We start from the raw sequence: 23145 nt of genomic DNA on the forward strand, positions 1-23145 counted from the left end.
TCTATTTTGGGTTTTTTGTTTTTACATATGAAGTTGAGAATTGTTCTTTCAAAGTTTGTAAAGACTTTGGTATTTTGATGGGAATTACATTGAACCTGTAGATCACTTTTGGTAAGATGGCCATGTTTACTATGTTAATCTTACCAATCCATAAGCATGGGAAATCTTTCGATCTTCTTATATCTTCTTCAGCTTCTTCAGAGGCTTGAAGCTCTTGTCATACAGGTGTTTCGCTTGCTTAGTGAGAGTTACACCAAGATACTTTATATTCTTCATGCCTATTTTGAAGGGTGTTGTTTCCCTAATTTCTTTCTCAGTCCATTTATCACTTGAATACAGGAGGGCTGCTGATTTTTATCAGCTGTAGGAATTCCCTAGTAGAATTTTTGGGGTCACTTATATAGACTATCATATCATCTGTGATGGTGCTTTCAATCTTAACTGTGCCAAATGGTAGCCACACACATGACTCTGGGCTTAATGCTTAACATCCCTCAGGCCTAAATTTCCCATCTGAAAGTTGGGTTTGATGCTAACACCTACCTCCTGGTGATATAGAGGGAATCAGAGTTCTTGTGTCCTGAAACAGAGATATTGAACACAGACAGCACAGAAATAGAGACAATTTCTTTTAGAAAAGATACACTTCCAAGGTAGGCAAGAGGCCAGAGCAGAGAAAAGGTTTGGTTTAGTAACTCAATGGAGTTTAGTAACTCAAAATGTACCAGCAGCACCAGGAATGGGGATGAGTAATTTGCACAGCAAAAGCTTTGGGCATCATTTGCATAATGTGGGCTTTTCCACTGGCTCTGTGTTATGTTACAGGTACTTCTACATGATGCACCCAGGTATTGGTTTTACCGTTAGAATGATCTCAGGTTGCTTTCAGATACTCCGGGCGTGCCTATGCCTCGGAGCCAGTGGCTGAGAGTTCTAATGTGTCTCTCGGAGGGGCCGGTTTCCCAGCTTCCCTCTTTGCCAACAAGTTTTCCTTGTATGCTAATTTTGCAGCCTTTGTGTTTGCAGCCCTAGATCTCATCCCACTTTTTGTGCCTCACTGGGATAAGGCTGAGAATTGGGTGAGGAATACAGAGTAGCTAAACAGCAATGCTTGTTGACATAACCCCTCAACAAACATTTGCCATAGTTGTCACTGTCAAGGGTCCAATTTTTCTCTAATGGAAAAAGCTTCCAATGAGAAAATACAGGGAACCCTGGATTGGCCAGGAAAAGCTTAAAGAATGTTACCCCAGAGCGTGAAGCAGATCTGAGGATTTCACTCAGAAGTTCTAGGTGCTGAACACTCTAGATGCTATTCCCTGGCCAGGCCTCTGCTCCACAAGGCTGGAATCTCCAATGGCTCTTCTTGTCATGGTTTCTTTAAATCCCACAGCTTTTGTTCTCCTAGTCATCCAAAATGTGACCACTATTCTCTTCCAACTGAGTATTTAATTACCTGCTTCCCTGACCTCTCCCCATCTTCTCCAACTGCAACTCAAATGTTGAGGTCCTGAGGCCATCACTGTGGGCCTGAAATGAATTTCTTCAGCATTAGAGAAAATCTCACTTTTCCTAGAACCCAGTTTAAATCGTGTTAGACCCTAAAAATGGGAGGAGGCATTGGGAATTGTAAGGTTATTTATTTATTTTTACTTGGAGTGAAATTGAGAAGGTGTTTTGAAAATCCCCTGGCTACCAGTCTCTCTTGCTTTTTGGAAATGCCCACCAGAGCCTGATGGGGTCACCCAGCTTAGGGAAAATGCAGGGGTTTTCTGACCTTAGACACCAGAGCTTCAGAGCGCTGCAGCCACATCTGATCTGAGCAATCTTATGACAAATTGCTACATGTGGACCCCTTGGCTTACAGGGAGTAGTCATGAACTGGTATAGCGCCTTACTCTGCAACCATCAATGATGTGGCCAAAGGCACAAAAGGCAAAGACCAAGGCTTAGGTTGTCCCAGTAGGCTGGGCTTGGCCTCCCATCCCTAAACACAAATTAAAAACATAGTAACAGTGAAAAGTAGAAAGGAGGCTTAACTCAGTCACCATGCTGAGAAGAGAAACAGATAAAAGGTCCAGTTAGCAGAGTTGTTAGAGTCAGAGCCTAGACCTTGGCAGCTCTGCTGGGAGTACACCATGACAGAAACATAGACAAACACATTTGTGTCTTTCCATGATGTCAGATTTGATTTAACTGAATAACAACACATCCATTCACAAAGTACAGGTGGTTTCCATAGCAGCAGCTTGCAGCTTGTACTATTTCCTTTGGTAACCTTAGCCAGGGGAAACACAGGTTTTTATTCTAATATTTTTAAAAAGTGTTTATTTTAGCATATGTGTGTATATCTGTTTGTGTGTAAGGATGTGCCTGTGTCATGGCATGTATGTGAGGTTGGAGGGCAAGCTCAGTTGTGGGTCCCTGTCTTCCTCCTTGCTTTTGATGCAGGATCTCTCTTGTTCTTTGCTGTGATGCTGAATATTCTAGGATGACTTGCCCAAGAGCTTTACAGGATTCACCTGCCTCCATCTTCTGTTTCACTGTTCTAAGAGTGCTTAGATTACATGTACTTCCAACCCTGGCTTGTACATGGGTTCTGGGGATCTAAACAGATTGCCAAGCTTGCTCAGGAACTACTCTTACTACTAAGTCATCTGCCTACACCTTAATCTAATTTTAATAGCTTATATTAACACTCAGATTAAACATTATACATAGCAGCACAGGTAAAATATGTATGAGCATGAATGCATTTCTCTCTGTGTGTGTATGTAGTTTACAGAATGTTTTTAAACGGCTAAGAGGCTGCAGCAGAGTTCAGAGGTTTCAGAATCCCCAACAGGTAGCTGACAGAAGTAGAAGTCAAGACTGTATTTATAAGAAAATAAACCAAACCCTGCTGCAGGGAAGACGCTAGAGAAGTCTCAGCAGCTATGGGTCAGAAAACCATGGGTCACAGAGTGGAGACCTAAGCTGTGGAGCAGAATCCAGTTGCAGAGGGGCAAAGGTGGGACCAGGTCTAGATGGAGAGACAGGATAATGGGCAGATGGCCCTTGATTGGGCCACATCATCATCAGGGACCTAGCCCAGCTAGGGCTCCTGGGCAAGCCAGGAGTTCTCTGCCTACACATACTGGTGATCAGTAGAGGCCGTGATGTCACAGTGCTAGGTGTGTCCACCTTTCTGTGGGGTCCAGATGAGAGAACTGCAGACCTTTCCTCGATCTGGTGTGTCTAATAAGCTTTCGCGATATGACTTTAAAATACCCATGCTCCCTTGTGTAGTGCAGGGGCCGTTTCTACTTGCTCCATTTCTTACAGGAGTAAGTCTTCATTGGTCTGTGCTTTATGGATGGTGCCGATGGTTCAACACACGTGTCCACCTGAGTGCAGCCACATCCTCTGTTCTCACACTGGAGTCAAAATTGACTCGTAAAACTGGAGTCTTTCAATGCAGAGCACAATTTGGAAATCTGCTTACACAATATGGAGTGACTTAGAGCAGGCGATGGTCCAATCTCAACACCTAACAAAGGAGGCTCAATCTAGTTAAACACACAATAACAGAGAGAAGCAGAAGAAAATGTATGCAAGGCCACCACACCGAGAAAAAGAACTAAGAGATCCAATGGCACAGACCCATCCCCAGCCCATCTCTACGACCCTGAGGCAAAGCTTAGTTTTCAGTAGAGAGCAAGAGTACATAACTGAGGAGTCATGGTCAAGGTGTGGTCCCGCCAAACTTCCTTGTCTCGGCCTCTATAAAGTGTCCTGACCAGTCATCATAACTGTGTGAAATTTCTTTCCAGAAGACATACTCTCTATCTTTCTGGTACTAGGCTCCAAGCCTTTTGCTTTTCCTTGCATGAGGCTTGGGTAAATTCCACTGTGTATGGGTAGAGCACCCATATTTCTCAATAATCTTAGGAGGGACACTAGTGTCTCTTTAATGTCTTCATTCTTGTCAGGAAGGTTACACAGTGACCCCCCCACCAAGGCCATCTTTAGGAGGATTGACATGAGGTTTAGGTTTAAGTAGAGGGTAAAGAGGTATGTACTATCAAGCAATCCCCATCAAGGTGTGGCCTGCCCATTGTGGTCTCAGCTCCTGAACTTCAAGATAGCAGGATAAGCTGTTCAGCTTGTCTGTTACTATGTGAAGGTGCAGCCTTGTCCTCGTGGCCAATCGTCTTGTGTAGAAGGATGGTCTGTCCTGCTGGGTCTTTTCCTTCCTCCAGTTTCAGGTGGTTCAGGAAGAAGGGTTAACAGTAACATCTTTACTCCATAACTTCAGCCAAAGCACAGACTCAAAGCGAAGGCAGAGATCTGAGGTTTCAGCCTGCTTTTATTTCCCTTCTGGGCCCAAGTGAGGAGTCAACTTCTTTTAGCAAAAGCATCTTTGTGCTTTGCACAGTAGTGAATAAGTTGTCAGAACCCTTACTAGGAGGCAAGTTCCTTCCCTGGCTGGAGTCGGGGCTTCAACTGTTCTTTTCCCCTAGAGTGTGACTCCTGAGGAAATCTTTATTTCTTTGGGGTCTATGGTCTCAATAGTCCAATAGCCAAAGGGAGGGACCCATGTGCTTCTCTTGGAATGGCTCTTCTCTTGCCAGAGTGGTGATCCTCTCTCCTCTTGCCTTCCTCTTATAATTAATTGCCCACTCATCAAACATCCTTGGGTTATAGAACCAACTACTAGACCCAACTCAGGTGGCTCAGTCTCCCAGTTACCACCAAGTGTGTATTTTGAGCCTTCCTACAAGGCATGGAAAGGCCCCAAAGCAGTGCCACACAGGAAGCAAGTCTAAGCTAGTCTTCAAGGAGTCTTAGTTCCCATGAGATCTTGAGTCCTCTGCCTCACCTGTCCTCTAGTGTCCATGACTTCCAGGTCTCCATCTGAGAAAGCTTGCTCTTCATTCACACCTTCTCTCCATACCCTCACCTGGTAGGTTTATAGTATCTACATTGTCCTTTCCTCTGGAGTGTCTTTGGAAGCCACCACTGTTATGATCTATAAAGATGATGCAGCGGCAAAGGTGGGACCACCATGGTGGGCCCATGCCAAGGTGTACCCCCTTGAGGAACTGTGCCACACAACAGATCTGGTATAAAGGAGGTTTGTTGTGGGAAGGGAGGGCCTGGGGAAGGGGTAGAGACAGGGAGTGAGCCATGAGGGAAGAGAGAGGGGCCAGAGAGGGAAAGAAAGGAAGAAAGAAGCAGGGAAAAGAAAGAGAGAGAGAGAGGATAGGGAGGAGAGAAAGATGGAAGAGAGATAGAGGGAAGGAGAGAGAGAGGAATAGAGAGAGACAGTCAGACAGACAGACAGCACTGGGTGGAGGGCAATCCTTTTATCCCACACATACCTGGTAGGCAGGTGTGGCAGCTGGTGATGATGTAAAGCAATTGCCAGGACCCTGAAGGCAGGCCAGCTGAATCTCCCGCAACAACAACTACTACTACTGCACATTTTTTTGGCCTCCTATGACACACCTCACCAGATTGGCTTGCCACCACTTTCTGATCTTTGATCCTGTTACACTATTGTTCAAGAGCACACTTAGCTTCTCACTCTTTCCCTGGCCAACTTTGCAAGTTCCCCTTGCTCTGGAATTCCCCAAGACTCTCCAGCCATACATGTAAAGCCAGTTCTTTGTGTCTGTGTCCATGAAGTTGCCCTTTCCCTTCATGTTTTAGGCCCTTGCCCTGCAGGATTTCCGAGACACTGCTTCCTAAACTATAGGTTCCCAATGGTAAGAAATTCACAAGGCTTCATAAGAGCAAGGCTTCCTGAATTGACAGTGTTGCCCAGGGTCTCTTACAGTGTGAGTACAAAGAGCATTCTAGACAACCCTGTGAAGGAGTCTCTGTATGTGAAGTATCCATTTATGTCCTTGCCTCCTCCTCTGTGCTGCAGGCACCTCACATGGCAGGAACGCTGCTGGTCAGCCCTCAAGTATTTATGGGCTGATAATCCAGTGAGTGGATTATCAAGAGTGTATTATCCTTGTTTCTCCTTTTTTATTTTGCCCCCCTTTTCTCCTCCTCCTTTCATGTCCCCCTCCTTTCCTTCACTTCTGCCTGCTAGTCCCCTCCCCCACCCCAGGCTATTATTCCCCACTTCCCAGGGTAAGCCAGGGAAACCAGAGAAGGTGTAACATGAACCCATCCATGTGCTCCTACATGGCAGCTCTGGGAAACAACTAGAAGGCCAAAGCGAGCAGACGTCTCAACTTCCTAGGAAGTAATAGTTTCTGCCATTCCTCTGGATGGCTAACGAACCTGGTGACAGAGTCACCATTCTTTTACCTCTTATTCCTCCTTGTCTCCTTGTCCTCGAAGCAAGGTCTGCCACCTCCTGCATCACTGTAAGGCCCAGAGAGCAACCTCCCTCCTTTGTGCATTCCCAGAGCATTATGCGTGTCTGGGGTGAGGGTCTAGCTCTGCCTCTAAGCTAGGAGTGTAGCCTTGGACCTACCATCTCTCTGGGTCCTTCTTCCTCCATAATACAGGGAGTTAACCAGAGGTTGCATTTTTCAGGATGTGATACAACCCAGCTGTCATTTATGGTCAAAGCTGATGGTGCAATGTGTCAGAAGTGGCGCATACCTAACATTTTGGAAATAAAGCAAAACCGAGTTGCTGTGCTCCTGCTTTCTGAGATCTGGGTGTGGTGCTGAGTGACAGCAAGAGAAGTTTCTGGATTCACCAGTGGAAGCGAGTGCTGCTTCTCCTTCTTGTGGGGCATTGTCCTGGTACCTTGAGAGTTTTCAAACAGCTGGGCTGTGACTCCGGGTTCCTTTCTGATTGTGAGCTCTTCCTTTAATGTATAACTGCTAAACTGGGCACCTCAAGCTCAAGAGGTGGAAAGCTAGGTGAGCTTCTTAAAGTCACCCCAATGGCTCATCTGTGGAACCAAGCCTAAAGCCCTCTCTCCTGACCATTCCACACGAGCTTTTGATAATGCCTGGTGAAGAAGTTGGGCTCAGTAAGGGGACAGAAGGGAGTGAGGTTTCTTCCTTCTTAACTGGCTAGACCTCCCCAATTCCAGAAGGCCACTTGTCTTGGACTTTGAACAAAAACGAGAGCAATGAAACCAAAGCTGCCCACTCCCACTGGTGTGCCTGACATGGTGATCCTGGGCCTTGCTCTCAGCTGTCAGTTTCCTTCCCAAGATCCCCAGGACCACCCATGCAGACAGGAAGTGTGCTGAGCCCACTACAGCCTGTCTGCTGTAATGGCAGGGCAGGTCATCAGTGGGGGGCGGCAGCAGGGAGAGATGTATTATATTTACATTTTTCTAAATTGAGCTGGCAGCCTGGGGCCGGGGCCCAGCAGATCTGGGGGAGGGGCCTGAGGTGAAGGGGAAGCTGGAGTGGAGGCTGGAAGTCCTTCTGAGAGGAGGGAGCTTCCTTTGGGCACAGTGGATGTGGGGATGGGCTGGCTCCAGACAAAGGGAAACCTGAGAGTGAGGGATTACTGGAAAAACCTGTGAGGGGAGCAACACGCTTTCAAGGGAATCTCCAATATCAAACCCTCTTCCTGAAGAGCTTACTAAGAAAGACTTCAAGGGTAGCTTCCCCTCCCCCATCTCTGAGAGGAAAAAGAAAGCCAGCCCAGGAGCAGGCCACAGCATTAATCATCACTGTCCCCAACCCCAAAAGGAGGCTTCAAAGCTCTTTGCCAATGGCCTCTCACAGCCCAGTTATGGACTTTCCCTTAGAGCCCTATGAGGAGAAATTTCTCCTCCACTGAAGAAACTGCAAGCTAAGTTCTCCAAACTTTTACAGCTGTTAGACTTTTCTTATAGAGCAGAACTTGGTGGGGGAAAAATGTAGCCCCAAGTTTAGTGACAAGGTCCAGATGAAACTCTTGATAGCATGTCATTGTCATTTTATCCTGATAAATAAGTGATTGCAGTGTGAGTTTTTCTCAGCAAAGATAAGGCCTATATTCGTGGGGGAAGCTTCTTGGAGATAGAATAGACACAGTAGACACAGTAGAGTGTTTGTTGGTAAAGGAAAAAGATAATGAATGAAAACTGAATGGTTCTCAGACATCACCTTCCATCGAGGCTCTAGGAACGCTTAGCTGTGCAGACTCAGATGAGATGACCTGTCCCACCCACAGGTGCAGAATCTCCTTATCCATGATGCGCTGGTATCAGAGATGCCATTATCCCCAGAAGAGGTGGCCTGTGTGCTCTAAAATATAATGCGGCGAAGGGCTGTCCTTAGTGGTCCAAGCCAGCATTGCACCCCTGAGAAATTATGCCATGCAACAGATCTGGTGTAAAGGAGGTTTATTAGCGGAGGGGACAGGAGCAAGGACTTAGGGAAGGGGTAAGAGGCAGAGGAGTAGATGTGTAGACAGGCAGATGATGGGAGTAGAGCCACGAGGACAGAGGGAGGAGGGAGCAGAGAGGTGAGGGTACAGAGGACAGAAAGTAGGAACACCCACAGAGATAAATATATATATCTCAATATATATATGTGGAGAGAGAGACAGAAACAGAGAGAGAGAGAAAGAGAAAAAGAGAGAGAGCTTTTATATATAGCACACAGCTGGCACCCCTGGCGGTGGCGGCAGCAGGGGAGGGCAGCAAGTGATGACCTAAGCTGTTGCTAGGTCTCTGAGAATAGCCCAGCAGAACTGCCTGTGCACTAACCCTATGGCAGTTGTGGCTTGAATCTGGAAGTACCCCCACAGGCTCGCATTTTGAGTGGTGGGTCACCATCTAGTGCTGCTATTTTGGGAGGCTGTGGTGCCTTTCGGAGCAAGGGTTTAGCGCTCAGAATGAAGGCACCAGAGGGTGTTATTGAAGGTTGCATCCTTGCCTCTGGTTCCAGCCTCACTCTCTGATTTCCCCATCACCTGTGTCATGAGTAGCCTTTGCCATATGCTCCTAAAACAGATACAGAAAATTGGTGCTGGGCGTGGGGACAAAGTCACACAGATGTACATCTGTTGCAAGGTTTAACCCCCGCTCAGGGTGGTTCTCCACCATCCAGCCTCAGTTCCTGTCCCCGAGCAAAGCACCAAGTTAGTGGAATGAAACCCTGTAGTGTGTGCTCCAAGCCAGTGGCTCCAAGCACCGGGACATTCCTTTCCCTGGGCCATCCTGTTTATAGGCACTGAGTCATCACACTGGATAAGTGGGTACCTGCCCCTTCTCTAAATGACACTTAACCACAGTCCAGGCAGCACAAAGGGCTCTGTTCCTGGTTTTCTTGGAAATAGGGTGAGTCCCAGGCCATTTGTCTCCTCTTACTTCCGAGGCAGAAATCATTTGGCGCTGTCTGTGCTGTGTATCCTGCCTCCCAGGCATACTTAGAAACAGCGGTTCCTACCTTGATTACTACACCATCTCTGTTACTGCCCCTGACATGCAGAAGGTGCCTGGCCAATGCCAGGAGAAAGGCAGAGAGAAGTAAATGAGTAAATAGAGGGATGAATGATGAGGAAATGAGCAGGTGGAAGGTACTCTTAGTTTAACACTTACTGGGAGCTATTCTGCTTTTCCATTTCTCTGTACAACCAGGGAGCTCAGAAGGAAACTTTGTCATCATGTCATAGACATATTATGGGTCCCTAGAGTGTGCATATTTGTTTTTTTTTCCTGTATTCTGAGTTCTTTATTTCCTTTTCAATATAATTTCTATAAATTTTAACTTATTTTCAAATCTAATTTTATTCTCATTTTGTTGGCCTTTCTGCAGCTTTCTGGAGAAAAAGGAATAAAACACATGGGGGTTATTGTGGTAACAATGCCTCTCACAAATGTCTTTCCAGTCTTACCTGGCTCCCGGCCTTTCTCTCTCATTTGCTTTTGCCATATGATGTGATGTGGGTAGACAGAAGGAAGGGTGAGCTTATGGATGCCCTCTGCACTTTGTGCTCCTCATGTATGTGTGTGTGTGTGTGTGTGTGTGTGTGTGTGAGAGAGAGAGAGAGAGAGAGAGGTCAGGGGAGGGTAAACAAGAGTCAGCAGATCACTCCTTGTACCCATGCCTACGGTTACCAGAAACTGTACCTTAGCGGTTTGTACAGGTGCGCCGCTGACTTTTCACGCATCAAACTCTTACTGTTTGAACTGATACCTCAAGCCTGTCTCTTCCTGTCCCGGCTTTCTGAAGTCTCTGAGCGGAACCAGCCCATTGTGTGAACCCCAAGCCAAATGGAATTGAGTTTTACGTGCTGCGTTCGTTTCCTACGTAGCTTGTGAATGCCAGCCGTCTGAGCAGGAAAGATCTTAACTCTCAGCCTTGGGTGGACCTCCCACATCTCTTTTACTTGGTCTTCGAGTCAAACCCAGGGATTAGTGATTGTGAGGTGCTTTCCAGGGACCTGCTGTGGGGAACAAGTTACTCCTGCCTCGTGCCCCACAGCATCCAGTGAGTGCAGCCACCGTCTGAGGGCTGGGATAATGTCAAGCATGCTTATGTGCTCCTCTTCCTCGGTGCTTTCCCTGAGTTCCTAAAAGGATAATAGCAATCTGTTCATCTCAGTCCGCTTCCTCTCGCTATAGCAGAATGGCACAGGCTGGGTCATTTATAAACAATGCAAATTTATTTGGCTCATGGTTCTGGAGTCTGAGAAGTCCAGTCAACTGACAAGTCCCTCCTTGCTATGTCATTCCACTGTGGAAGGCAGGAGGGCAAGAAAGCACAAGAGGATATAGAACAAGAGGAGACAAACTTACTTGTGTGATAAAATCCCTTTCTTAACAATTAACCCCCTCCTATACCAACATTAAACCCATCCGTGAGGGCAGAGACCTCATGGTCAAATCGCCTCTGAAAGGTCCTATTCTAACAGGAACTGGGCAGGAAGAGGAGCACATTCGAGCCGTAGCACAGCTAATCATTGCTCTCTAGCGATGATCATGAAGCCCAGTGGGTGAACTGCTCAGAAAAGTGCTTGTTGAAGGAATGACAGATCGAGTGAGGAGTGAGTCGAGGATGGTGGATATTGAGAGGTCACACGTGCTACTGCTTTTCCCGGCATCAGAGACCCAGGCTGAGGATGTGGGCTCACCTGTCTTCCTTACTGCCCACTTTTATTTTCAGTCCACCAACACTCCCAAGGGTGTGTGTGTGGGGGGGGCTGTAGCTTTTAAATGTAGGTTTATGAAAGAGACAGGACTGAATTAGTGCCGCGTGCTCATCCAAAACCGTTCAGCGGAAGAAACTGCCTCCTTCCCAAGGAGACAAACACACCATGGGCCCTTCCTCTTCTGCCTTGCTTACCACTGTTTCACAAAAAGGCTGACCCAACATCCCAGTTTTCTTCCTGATTTCTGAAGGTAAAAATGTAGAGAAAAATCCAACAGTAGAGGTGAATGCCAAAGACTAGCTAGACAAATGTAGCAAGAAACAATGGAGTCAAAATCTTTATGTGCAGTTCTTGAAATAGAGTTTTAGCATTCTCCAATGACATTCAGAAGCCTGAAATATAAAATGTATGATGTTCTGAGTTTATAATCCAACTGAGCCACTTATTTTCCAGTCAAGCCACCTGGAAGAGCATTGGGCCATTGGTAGCACAGAGATGCCAGAATCTCAAATACATTCACACTAGAAAATGCAGTTCCCGGCTTTTTCTGTGTTGGGCCTGTACCGACAGCCTTTGCTTGGTGTTCCCCAATCTTCCCTACTCACCATTACATTTTTCCTTTAGTGGTTCTTACTTGTATGTATTAGCAGTAAAGTTGGACATTTCTTGATAAACTTACCCTCCGTGATAGGTTATTTGCCTGTTTCCTTTTATACTCTTATGTTTAGTCTCAATGTTAATGTTTTTATGTTTTTTCTCTATGTAGATGATGCATTCTGATGCTCTCACTCCCACCTTCTATTTCCCTGCCCTTCGTACACACATTTCTCCTCACTCGTGTCCTTTTGTTCTGTGACCCGCGGAGTTTAACCAGGGCTGCCTGTATGACCGTAGGTATAGAACCACACTCTGGGGCGTCAGTGGGTACATCACTGAAGACAGTGTTTCTCCTTCTCTCAGACTCCATCAGCAACCAGTCATTCAGCAGTAAGGGGAAAGGTCCTATGAGCCCCTCCCCCATATAGGACTGACCCCTGGCACTGCCATTTCTGTTCAGGCCTAATGCCCATAGCTGCCATGACTTGATGATTACAGTGGCCATGTCATGTCTGGAGGGTGGCATTTCACAGCCCTTCTTATCCCCTCTCCTGTAACGTTCCCTGAGCCGTAAAGGGGCGATACAGACATCTTGTCTAGGGCTGAAGCCTCATATATCACTCACTCTCAGCATCTTAGGCAAGCACAAGATCTCTGTATTCACTGCTATTCACTACAGAGAAAGGCTTCAGTGATTGGGGCCTAAAGTAGCATTCGTGTAGGGGCACAAGCACAGATATTTAGAAGGCAGTTTACCATCATTCAGCAAAACATCAGGAATAAGTTATCTGCTGGAGCTTATGACTTCCCTGTGGGCGTTTGGCCAGGTTTACAGCACCAGACCACGGATTCCTGCCTTGGAGCCAACCTCAAATTCAATCAGAGAGCAGCTGCTCACTGCTGTTCCAGTGGGCTCATCATGCCTTGCAGGTTGCTATCAGAGTTTTAAGGTTCAGAGCTGGGTAAGATAACTGAGCCTCTTGTCAGCCTAAAGCATCCTCTGGCACACTGAAAACTAACAGCAGGGATGAGGTTTAGAGCTCCTTTCCGGCTTGATTCCTGTCTTTTGCAACCATGGTTTTGGGGTGTCTTATCATCCAGTTCTGGGGGAGGCCCCAGCTTTCAGTCCTGCTAAATTTTGCTTTTACTAAATGGAGTGGGGGGGGGTAAAAGGAGTTGTGCTAAAAAGAATTGGGACATTCTTCCTCTGACCTTCCCCAAAGTGTCCTGTGCTGTCACAGCAGCAAGCAAAGAGAACTACTGTGTGGAGTTGCAGGTTCTTCCTTCACCTCACTCTGATGAAGGATAATGATTTCAGTTCATACATTTTCACCTTCTGCTGTGTGTATGAGAGAGAGAGGAAGAGGGAGAGAGAGAGAGAGAGAGAGAGAGAGAGAGAGAGAGAGAGAGAGAGAGAAAGAGAAACAAAGGGAAACACACATATACACAGAGAGAGAGAGAGAAAGAAAATAAGTTCCATTTGTAAAACAGATAACATTTAAGTATCTGCTTATGTGACAAGCACCGCAGAGTGCAATGTAGATACAGTAAAGAGTCAAATATGGACCCTGCTCTCAGGGATTGCTCACCCCAGAGAGCAGGTCAAATAAGTAGTGTGTTATGTACACAGCATTGTAGGAGGGAAGAGGAAGAGAGAGATGCCTGCTGCACTTCAGTCTAGCTAGAAAAGTTGGGAAGGGAGAAAGGAGAGACTCGGGGTGAGAGGAATCAGAGGGAATCAGGGAGAGGGTGGGTGATTCGAGTTGAGCCTGAACAGTGATTAGCAATCCACTCAGCAGAACGTAGAGGGGAGGAGAGCCGTGGTGTACAGAGAGGCTCCGAAATGCACAGATAGTTTGAAATGGTTGGAAAGCAGGTAGAGTTGACCTCAGTCATTCCAACTAAATACTAGCCCTAAGGACAAAATATGGGCTAGACAGGAAGAAATGAGTAAGCTCGAGTCAGATCACAATGGCCTTTGAATGTTAAACCAAGGGTCTGGACTTTAGAGTATGTGTATGCTCCTGTACGTGTACATACAATGGAAAGGTAGATATTTTCACTGATGGCTTTTAAATAAAGGAGTGAAAATCAGAACTCTGTTCCACTGTTATTATTTTTATTCACTCTGGCCAGTGTGCTCTGTTTTTCCCTGCTACACCATTTAATTTTTTCCTCTAAGTAGATTGTCCTAAAATGTCCTTGCTGTCTGCTGTCTCCTTTAGCATAGTCCACTCCCAGTTGTAACTGTCTATAGTTATTTTAGCCCAAGCCCAGGTAATCACTCCCAATTGTAACTGTCTACAGCATCAGGCAGTGTAAGGCTGGTGGTTATTTAGTAAAGTTCTTGGCTGCTGGAGTGTGAGCAGAGAGGAAACTCAGGGAGCTTGTGCCCAGACATGTTTCCAAGCTTTGTGCTTCCAACCAGCATTTCTGGAGCGCTTTACAGCAGGCTTTGTAAAGAGTCAGTTGAAAATCAACTTATGGATTCCTCCCTAATTGGCTTGGCCAGGGTTAATCTGTTGCTGGCCTGGCCAAGCTGGCTTCTATTATACAGCCACACTGAGGATTTCCTGTGTTTCTCTTGTCCTAAGGGAGGCTGGCTGCTTTTAGAAACAAATGTTGGTGTTGGGGAAGGCCGGCATCCCTGCGTCCTCTGAACTGAACCCAGCAGGGCTCCCATCTGACTCAGCCCTCCAGATTTCCCCTTGAAGAGAACGAGTCTTGGATTTGGCATCTGAATGCTGGAGGGTTACAGTTTTAAATATATATATATATAGCCCCAAGATTAAATCAAGACTTGCTGTTTATTTCAGGCTCTTTGGATTGCCTCTTGGAAATGCTCAAGGGTACATATTACACCTGTAACATGAGGGCATGTGTAGAGAGGGGTTTTCTATGGCTTTGGATACCCTGAGGTAACTGCAGAGAAGGGGCAAGGGCATCCTTTGCCACTCTTCTGAGGCTGTGCATGCTAGCCACACTGATTTACATGCGGGAATGGGAGGCCAGCGCTTCTGTTGTGAAACTGAAAGAATGAATGAGAACTACAGAACACACCAGACTGGCCCTAGAAAATGGTGATGTTAAGAATAGAATTTGTGTAGGGACAGTCTGTGAAGGTGAGAAAGCAAACTCACAGGGCTACCCTTGGGGATGGCAGTTCACTAAAGAGACAAGCAGAAGTGGAAAGTCCCACTTCCTCCATGATCTGGCAAAGACACTGGATTTCCCGGGGCTGTAGGCAGGTATGTGGAGAGGTCGTGCTGTATGCAATAGAAACCAGTCAAAAGTAAACTGCCCCTTTCCAACCCATGGTGCCCTTTGAGGCTCTGAGGTATTCACACAGCTCTTCTGAAGGGAGTCCCTTTAATCAGGTTTTTCCATGAGCTCATGGAACCAAGGGCACTAATGTCTGAAAACACAAGATACATCTGAAAGGGTTTTTCAGCCAGAGTATCTTGAAGACTGGGGGCCAAGGAAGGAATGCTACAAAATCACATCACACAAGAGACCTCATGCAAATCAGTTTATTGGGGAAGGGGGTTCACAAAATGGCTGCCCCTGAGTGCGGACGGAAACAGCGGCAAGCTAGTTGTGGTGGTGGGCTTTATGGGTGGGTAATGGGGCTTGAGCAATATGGAAAATACAATGATGGTGGCGATGGTGGAAGTGTGTCCCATTGGCTATTAATGATAGCAGGGACCATCATTCCTGAGTCATTGAAGTTGAGGTGAGATGTGGGGGAGCTCCTGGCTCAGGAATGCGGACAGTTCTCAGTTCCACCAACACCATTCATGTATGTTTTTTAAATGTAGACATTGTGTTCCAGGTTTTAGAAAAGTAGGCCAATCTCCTATTTAGCTTTCCTTGGTCATTTCCACTCCCCTTTGGTCCTTCTGTTCTAGCCCCTACCCCTGACTCCCAAATTAAATTTTCTGTAAAGCATCATCTTCTAAAGACATGGCAGGCACTGATACTTTAAAACTTTTATTATTTACTTGGTGTGTATGTATGTGTGTGTGTGTGTGTGTGTGTGTGTGTGTGTGTGTGTGTGTGCACATGCGCTCTCACGCATGTATGGATCAGAAAACAGATTTGGGGAGTCAGTTCTTTTCTCCCATCTCGTTTCTGAGACAGAGCCCCTCTTGTCTGTGCCCTGAGCACTCTAGACTTCCTGGTCCATGAGCTTCTTTGGGCTCAGTTTCCCAACTTGTTACTGCAATGCTGGGGTTATGGGAACATTCCTTCCCCTCCATCTTTTCATGTGGGTTTGAAAGTTGAGCTTGGGTCATCAGGCTTGACTGGTATGTGAAGCCCCAGGGTACTGCATTTGCAATCGACTACCTGGGTGTGTTTGTGAAGACCTGCACACCCCTCTCCACCTCCATTACCAACTAGCCCTTCCGGGAGTCCAACCTTGATGCGTCAGTGACATCTTGCCATTAATGACACTTGCTAGTCTCCCAGAACCCACTGAGAATCCTAGTGATCTAGGATAAGGCAAAGGTAAGGGTTGTATGAGCAAGAGCAGTGGCCACACCTGTGAGCCAAAAAGCCTGCCAAATCAGAAGCATTCTGGCTGGGAAGAGTTCCATGTGTGTTTCCTCTGGAAACTTTTAGTGCAGTTGGCTTGCGTTCTTTGTGTATTCACACACACACACACACACACACACACACACAGACACACAGACACACAGACACACACACACCCCTGGGTTTGGGTCCTGTCTTCTCATTCTTTATGTGATTACCCTGAAATTGCGAAGCTTTTCTAAGGGCCCAACAATCGCAGCACCTTAGGGAATTTAAAGCAGGTCCTTTGAGCTGTCAGTCGGAACAAAAGTGTAGACAAAGGACTGAGTCAGGTTAGGAACATGTCTGAACATGGGATCTGGATCTTCTCAGACTCCCCGAGTCTCTAAACCTTAAGCTTGTGTCTGTTTAGCGGGTAGCTATACAGTATACATTGCAATCATCTCTGTATGCTGATATGTCTTTCACTAAGAATAACAGTATATGTAAAACATAAGTAACTTACTACTTACATAAATAACTTGCTATTTGTATCTTGTTCTGTGCATTTATGTGTGTGTGTTGAAGCCAGAGGTTGGCTTTAGATATCTCCCTTTATTGCTAGCCACTTTTTTTTTTTTTTGAGGTAGGGTCTATCCCTGAACCTGGAACTTGATAGGCTAGATTGGGTAGCCAGCAGATCCGCTTGTCTCCCTTGACCAGCACTGGGATTATAGATGTGTGCTACTCTACCTGACTTTTTACAGAGGTGCTGGGGAGGGAAACTGGGGACGAAAGTACTTTACCCACTCACCGAACCAGCGCCCCAGCTCCCCCATGTAACATGTATTGGACACTTACTGGGATTCAGACATGATATGTGTTTGAAGCACATCCATGTGTGTTCTGTGATGCCAATTGGGTGAGTATTGTTTTATGAGCCTTAATTGCACTTGCTGTAACTGAGGGAAACAATGGTTGGTACTTGTTGTTAGCATGTGGAGAATCCAACTAGACTGGCTTCCCTGGGTTGCCTCTGTGTGCAGATTTGCAAAGAGATCCCAGAACATATGGAGCCTTTTGCTTTACAACAGAGAGGGATACCCAGGGAAGTAGTCCCAGCCCAGCACTGGTGGATGCTGAGGCCCGAGCACAGGAAGGGGTGCTCAGAGCAGGATGCACTGGAGTGCTCTGGTCTTGGGGACCCCAGGAAATTCACCAGGTAGAGAATGAATGATTGCTGTGCACAGAAGAAGGAATGGGATATGTTAAGTGGAAAGCCTCAGGATGATAAGTTTGTCCTGGAGGCAGGATCAGGGCTGTTGTGTGGGAGCATTTTGGAGATGGAATTAGAGGAACACATTAGAATTGACTTAATTACCTGTGTGTCAATATTAGGAATCTGGATTCCATTCAGTAAGTAAAGGGGATTCCAGGGAAGTCCTTATGATTAGGGAGAGTACAGAGTCTGTGTGCTGCGAGCCTGGGAAGACTGGTGACAAGGAAGGTGGTTGAGAGGTTGTGGTAAGGGTCCAGGTAAAGCAAGGTAAAGCTGTGCGGTGGCTGCAGAATGCCTTTGTGGCTCAGAATGCTCTCTAGCTCTCCCTGGTGGCACAAACCCCTCTTTGGGGGCGGTGCTAAGGTCATCCACATGGAGACCTTCTTTAGTCCCCATCCAGAGTGGACTGTAGCTCTGTCTCCTTTGATCCTCTGACTCTAGCACATTCTTCTTGCGCTCTTGCAACACATTTGCAAAAGTCCTGTTGAACAACTTTACCTACCCTTATGTCTCCCCCTCTAATCTCAGCTCCTTCACAACAGGACCAGGCCTTTGCCTCCCTGAAATACTTGGCACAGTACTTGGCCTGGAATTTTTCCAGCTCTCAATAAATGGGTGATGAATGAGTTCTTTCCAAAGAAAAGCAATGGCTCTGTCTATGGAAAAGGAGACCCCAAGCTGGGCCTGGTGGTACATATCAACCATCCCAGTATTTGGTAGGGGTGCAGAGGCAAGAGGATCATCATTTTAAGACCAGCCTAGGCTAGATAGCAAAACTCTCTTCTGAAGTAAAAAAAAAAATGGGGGTGTCCACCTTTGGGAGACAATTTTGAAGCTATGTTAAGGGCTGGCCTCAATATCAGCCTACTTGGTAGACTGCTTTTATAAATAAAGCTTTATTGGGAGCATAGTCATGCCTGGGAGCAATGGAAGAAGTGAGTTTCTGTGGAAAGATAAGACAGATCCCAGATCCCAATGTATTTCCCCCTTTGGCTACTTACAGAATTTACCAACCCCCAGCTGCCACATATGATTAGTTTCTGAAGATGACGGGTAGTAGAAGGGAAACGTCCCTGTCACATGTCTCTTTATTTGGCCTACCATGCCTAAGCCAGAGCTTTGACTCAGAATGACAGCATGGGCCCTGGCTGCAGAAATGAGAAGGAAGCCTAGAAGTGCAGGCAGGAAGGAAGGGGACCTGATAGAGAGGACTAGGCACCACAGAATAGAGATGGCCTTCACCCCCCACCCCCTGGCTCCTTGCTGAAGTGTCTCCTGTGTGTTCTCTCCTAGTCATCCAGTTTGGTTTTGTCACCCTGTTTGTGGCCTCCTTTCCACTGGCACCAGTGTTTGCCCTCCTTAACAATGTCATTGAAGTTCGGCTGGATGCAAAAAAGTTTGTTACAGAGCTGAGACGCCCAGATGCTGTGAGGACCAAAGACATTGGTATGCCCTACTTTAGAGGCCTGGTACCCCTATCCCATGTGGCTCCTCCCATCACCTGCTCCAGAGAGCTCAGGAAGCTGGCATAGCCCTCCTTATCTTCTTCACCCCTTGGAATTTCTACTGTTCCCATCCTTCCTGTGGGGAGGCCTGTAGAAGTCATATTAACTACTCCCAGTTGTTCCCTAAGCTTTTAGACAGGGGCACACTAAGCCTTTCTGGCAAGCCCAGTACTGGGAGGGGGCAGAAAGACTTCCCAGGTAACCTGCCTACACAGCGTCAGCCCATTCTGTGGCCTTGCTGACTCTGAGCCCATGGTAGGACTAACTAGAGATGTTGGCCCTTCTGTCTTACAGGGATTTGGTTTGACATTCTCTCTGGAATTGGCAAGTTCTCTGTCATCATCAATGTAAGTGCTCACATTTAGAATGTCTTAGCTATATGGGCGGAGCTTTCAGAGTGCTGGGCCTTCCAAGTAGAAACCCGTCCTGAGCTTCGTTTCAGACGGTCTCCTGCTTTGTGGCACATATAGACCTTGTAAGCCATTCGCTACCCAGCATTGCAATTTACTTTTCATTTCCTTAAGAGAAAGGCAGCTATCCTTCTTCTGACTGGATGCCTTGGCCTTAAGAGACAAAACAGATCTTTCTTTGGAGCCAAGAATAATGAAGAAAGAATTTGACCTATGTGTCTATCTCTTCCTATTCTGTTTCCATCCTTTAGTTAAACAATACCTGGAATGTTGCCTGGGTTACAATTCCTAATTATGGTTCCTCAACATTCTCAGTTCAAAGCCTTAATCACCCCCATGGACAGGGGCACTCCATAAGTTAAGCTAGTATTGGGAAGGAAATGGGTCCTACCTGTTGTGATGCTCTTAGCTGCCTTGCCAGACTCATATATACATGGCAGAAAAAATCCCTTTGCTTTTGTATCCTGATAGACAGTTGCTAGACAGGGCTTCCCTCCAGCTCTTTATCCCAAGAAGGCACCAGCTGCCTAAGTGTACATCTAGAAAGCTCCTGCTCATGTTCCCTTGGGAGCAGAACATTGATTCTGGGTCTAACCTGGTTCTTTGGCCTGTCCGAAAATGATCGGGAGGTGTTGGGGGAGGCAGAATCAATCTGCTACAGGGTGAGTGTTTGGATGTAGGAAGTGTGTCTCTCAGAAAGAGGGCCATCTGTTACTTTGAGCCGTGTCTACTAGAAAAGAGACCCGCGGTGGTGTCAGTACTTTCTGTCTGTGTTACAGAGAGACAGTGCATTTTGCTTTCCTGTGCCTCTAAGTCTTGCTTAGTCATCAAAACAACAGGGCACAGGACTCACATCTACCATGTAGGACCATTCTAGAAATGGTGTGGGATAAGAGAAGAACAAAGACATGCTCAATAAATCACAGTTACGATAATTATGAGTGTGTGATTAATTTTCAAATATGGGTATGGCCCACTTACATATATACATTTAGAAAAAAAAAAACCTAAACACAGGTTTTAAGGGGGCCTTAATTGTTTTGCAGAATATAGTATAAACAGCTGCCAAAAAGATTTAAGGTTCTTTTTGCAGAAAGTAACTCCAAATCCAAACAAGCAATCACTCACCTGCACTCAGCTTGCTCGTGGCCATTTGAAGAGCACTTAGACCTCCCCTACTCTGGGTGGGCTGTGGATGTCCCATTTGCAGGCCCTGTGCCTTTTCCCTCCTGCCTCTCCCCTTTCACAAGGCGAATAAAGGAACAGCTTCTATTGCGCAAGCACTGCAAAGCGTCCAGAGATGACAATCTGACTGAGGAAACTGAAGCTATGTTCCTGGCTCTTCAGTGTCCCTCAGGGCAGATGTACACAGCCTCCGTCTCCCATGCCTGATCTACTAGCAGTGCTTTCATCACTACAAGTGATTTTCTTAGAATACCTCGAACTCTGTTTGGGCTCAGGCAACAGCAGTGCCGATCCAAATATCTTAGAGGTGGAGCAAAGCTTCCAACACTCAATGTTGTCATTTCCCCTGTCTAAAACCGTGAGCCCTGTGAACCTAGGGTCAGGGGCTTGAGCATACTGAAGTTGTTTCCATGTCAAGTCTTGTAGCTCCTCTTGATGGTATGCCCAAGAGTGGACCGTCCCTTAGTCACATGTCTCCTATGCCTTCCAGATACCACCTGTTCAGACCAGTCCTCAGTGCTTGTGATTCTGTCCCCTAGGCTTTTGTCATCGCTGTCACCTCCGACTTTATCCCCCGCCTCGTGTACCAGTACTCCTATAGCCACAATGGAACTCTTCATGGCTTTGTGAACCATACTCTTTCCTTTTTCAACGTCAGCCAGCTGAAGGAGGGAACACAGCCAGAAAACTCGCAGTTTGACCAGGAAGTCCAGTTTTGCAGGTAAAAATAATGTGGGGGAGGAGGGCCAGGAGTAATAGAGCCAAAGAGTTTCTTACAGGACTAGGAGGAGACTCATTCTTTTTCTCCATCTCTCATTCCTCCAGAGTTGCTAGGAACTCACTTTATTGAATCATTAAATATTACTATTGAATACCTTTTCCTAGCTACAACAGAGCAGATCAAGTGCTATCTAATTTTGACCATGTTGTCAAGGAAAGGAAATAACTGAGGAATCAGATGAGCTTCCTGGGTGGGCTGTGAGGAGTTGCGTGTCAGAAATGGGTAGTGCTCCAGCATGGAGCTAGACAATGGAGTTTCAGTGGAGGGAAGGGGCATTGGAGAAGCTAGTACTGGCAAATCTTATGAGGTGTGTCACAACCCCTAGGATCATATAAGAACACATCAGAAGCAGTGAAATCTCACAGTGTCTTCAATATATGATATTATAGGAAGGCAAGGCCTTTCAGCTATCAGAGAGTAGCACACAGATTGTATGTTTATGTAACTGATGTGGTTTCAGAGAGGAAGATGGACTAAGGGTTTAGAGAGTACAGGGGAGAGGCTGGGTGCTGTACCGCTGAGATGTCAAGGGTGGCAGGCATGGACTAGAGTCACAGAGGAACTAAGAGAAAAAGAAAAGGCCTTTCACACAATGTGCTGCAGAGTTAGCAGAGAGAGACAGAGGAGGGATGCTGAGTCTGGACTGCCTATGGGCTTGTCTATGGTTCTGTTGACATGTAGAGGAAGGAAGATGCTAGAGCCCGATCTTATACGATTTGGTGGGATTCTGACTGGAGCGAGATTGGAGTCAAAACAGTGAAAAGATCAGGCTTTGGACGATCATCATCTTGAAGATGCTGCCAGACTTCACAGATTGCTGGTGTGGCGGTTTGAAAAGGTCTGGCCCCCATAGATTCATGCGTTTGAATGCCTGGCCCACAGGGAGTGACACTCTCTGGTGGTGTGGCCTTGTTGGAGAAAGTGTGTCCTTGTGGGGGTGGGATTTGAGGTCTCCTATGCTCAAGTTCTGCTCAGTGTGGAATTACAGTGTCCTCCTGGCTGCCTTCAGATCAAGATGTAGAGCTCTTGGCTCCTCCAGCACCATGTCTGCCTGCATGCTGCCATGCTTCCCGCCATGACAATAGTGAACTAAACCTCTGAAACTGTGAGCCAGCCCCAATTAAATGTTTGCCTTTATGAGAGTCATACCTTGGGCATGGTATCTTTTCACAACAGTGGAAAACCAGACTAAGGCACAGTGTGTTCTTTTTGCTATCCAAACCTAGCGTTTTGGCCTATACCATCCCAGGGGTTCTGACACACCTTATATTATTTGTCATTACTATCGTCTTAGATGTCCTCCATAATTCAGCTTCCATTACCTAGCTCCACATTATCTAGTACTCTCCCTTTCTGCCATTCAGCATCCATATATGCTGAGTTTGATGTCAGTTACGTTGCACTGCCAAGGATGGTTGGAAGCCCAAGCAGTGATTTTCACCTACCTCCTGGATATATCCTAAGCTGGTATTCAGAAGACGTGCTGAGAGACACTGCTCCAGAAATCCCAAAGCCAAGATACAGAAAGCTCTTCATGACTTCTCAAGGAAAGCCTAGGAAGAGAGGAGCAGGGGGAATGACTTATTTGACCCTTCTGTACCCTGGTTATATGACACTCCCAGTCAAGCCTTCATTCAAGAGCAGTCCGCACTTACTTAAGCACAGAATAACTTCCAGAATAAGAAGCTGGAGGGGGCAATGCTCTGAGACGGGCAGAGGGTTTCTCAGGCTACCTTCCAGTTGTGTCTTATGAAAAGCTACCAGTGCCCCCATCAAAGCAGTGGTCTCCTTTTCTATTCTTTATAGCCTATATGGATTAGA

The 23145-nt window shown here is 46.5% G+C and overlaps 1 protein-coding gene across 1 annotated transcript in view; it reads left to right on the plus strand.

Annotated features, from left to right (window-relative positions):
* Positions 1-23145, plus strand: part of Ano2 (anoctamin 2) — a 336055-nt gene that overhangs the window by 298832 nt on the left and 14078 nt on the right. The window contains exons 21-23 of the mRNA XM_055609405.1: positions 18737-18889; positions 19243-19295; positions 21083-21264. Of these exons, the coding sequence (XP_055465380.1) occupies positions 18737-18889; positions 19243-19295; positions 21083-21264 (388 nt within the window). The remainder of the gene's footprint in view (positions 1-18736; positions 18890-19242; positions 19296-21082; positions 21265-23145) is intronic.

The sequence above is a fragment of the Psammomys obesus genome, unplaced genomic scaffold (genome assembly GCF_907164565.1).
Source record: "Psammomys obesus unplaced genomic scaffold, mPsaObe1.curated_primary_1811, whole genome shotgun sequence".
Classification (NCBI taxonomy): Eukaryota; Metazoa; Chordata; class Mammalia; order Rodentia; family Muridae; genus Psammomys; species Psammomys obesus.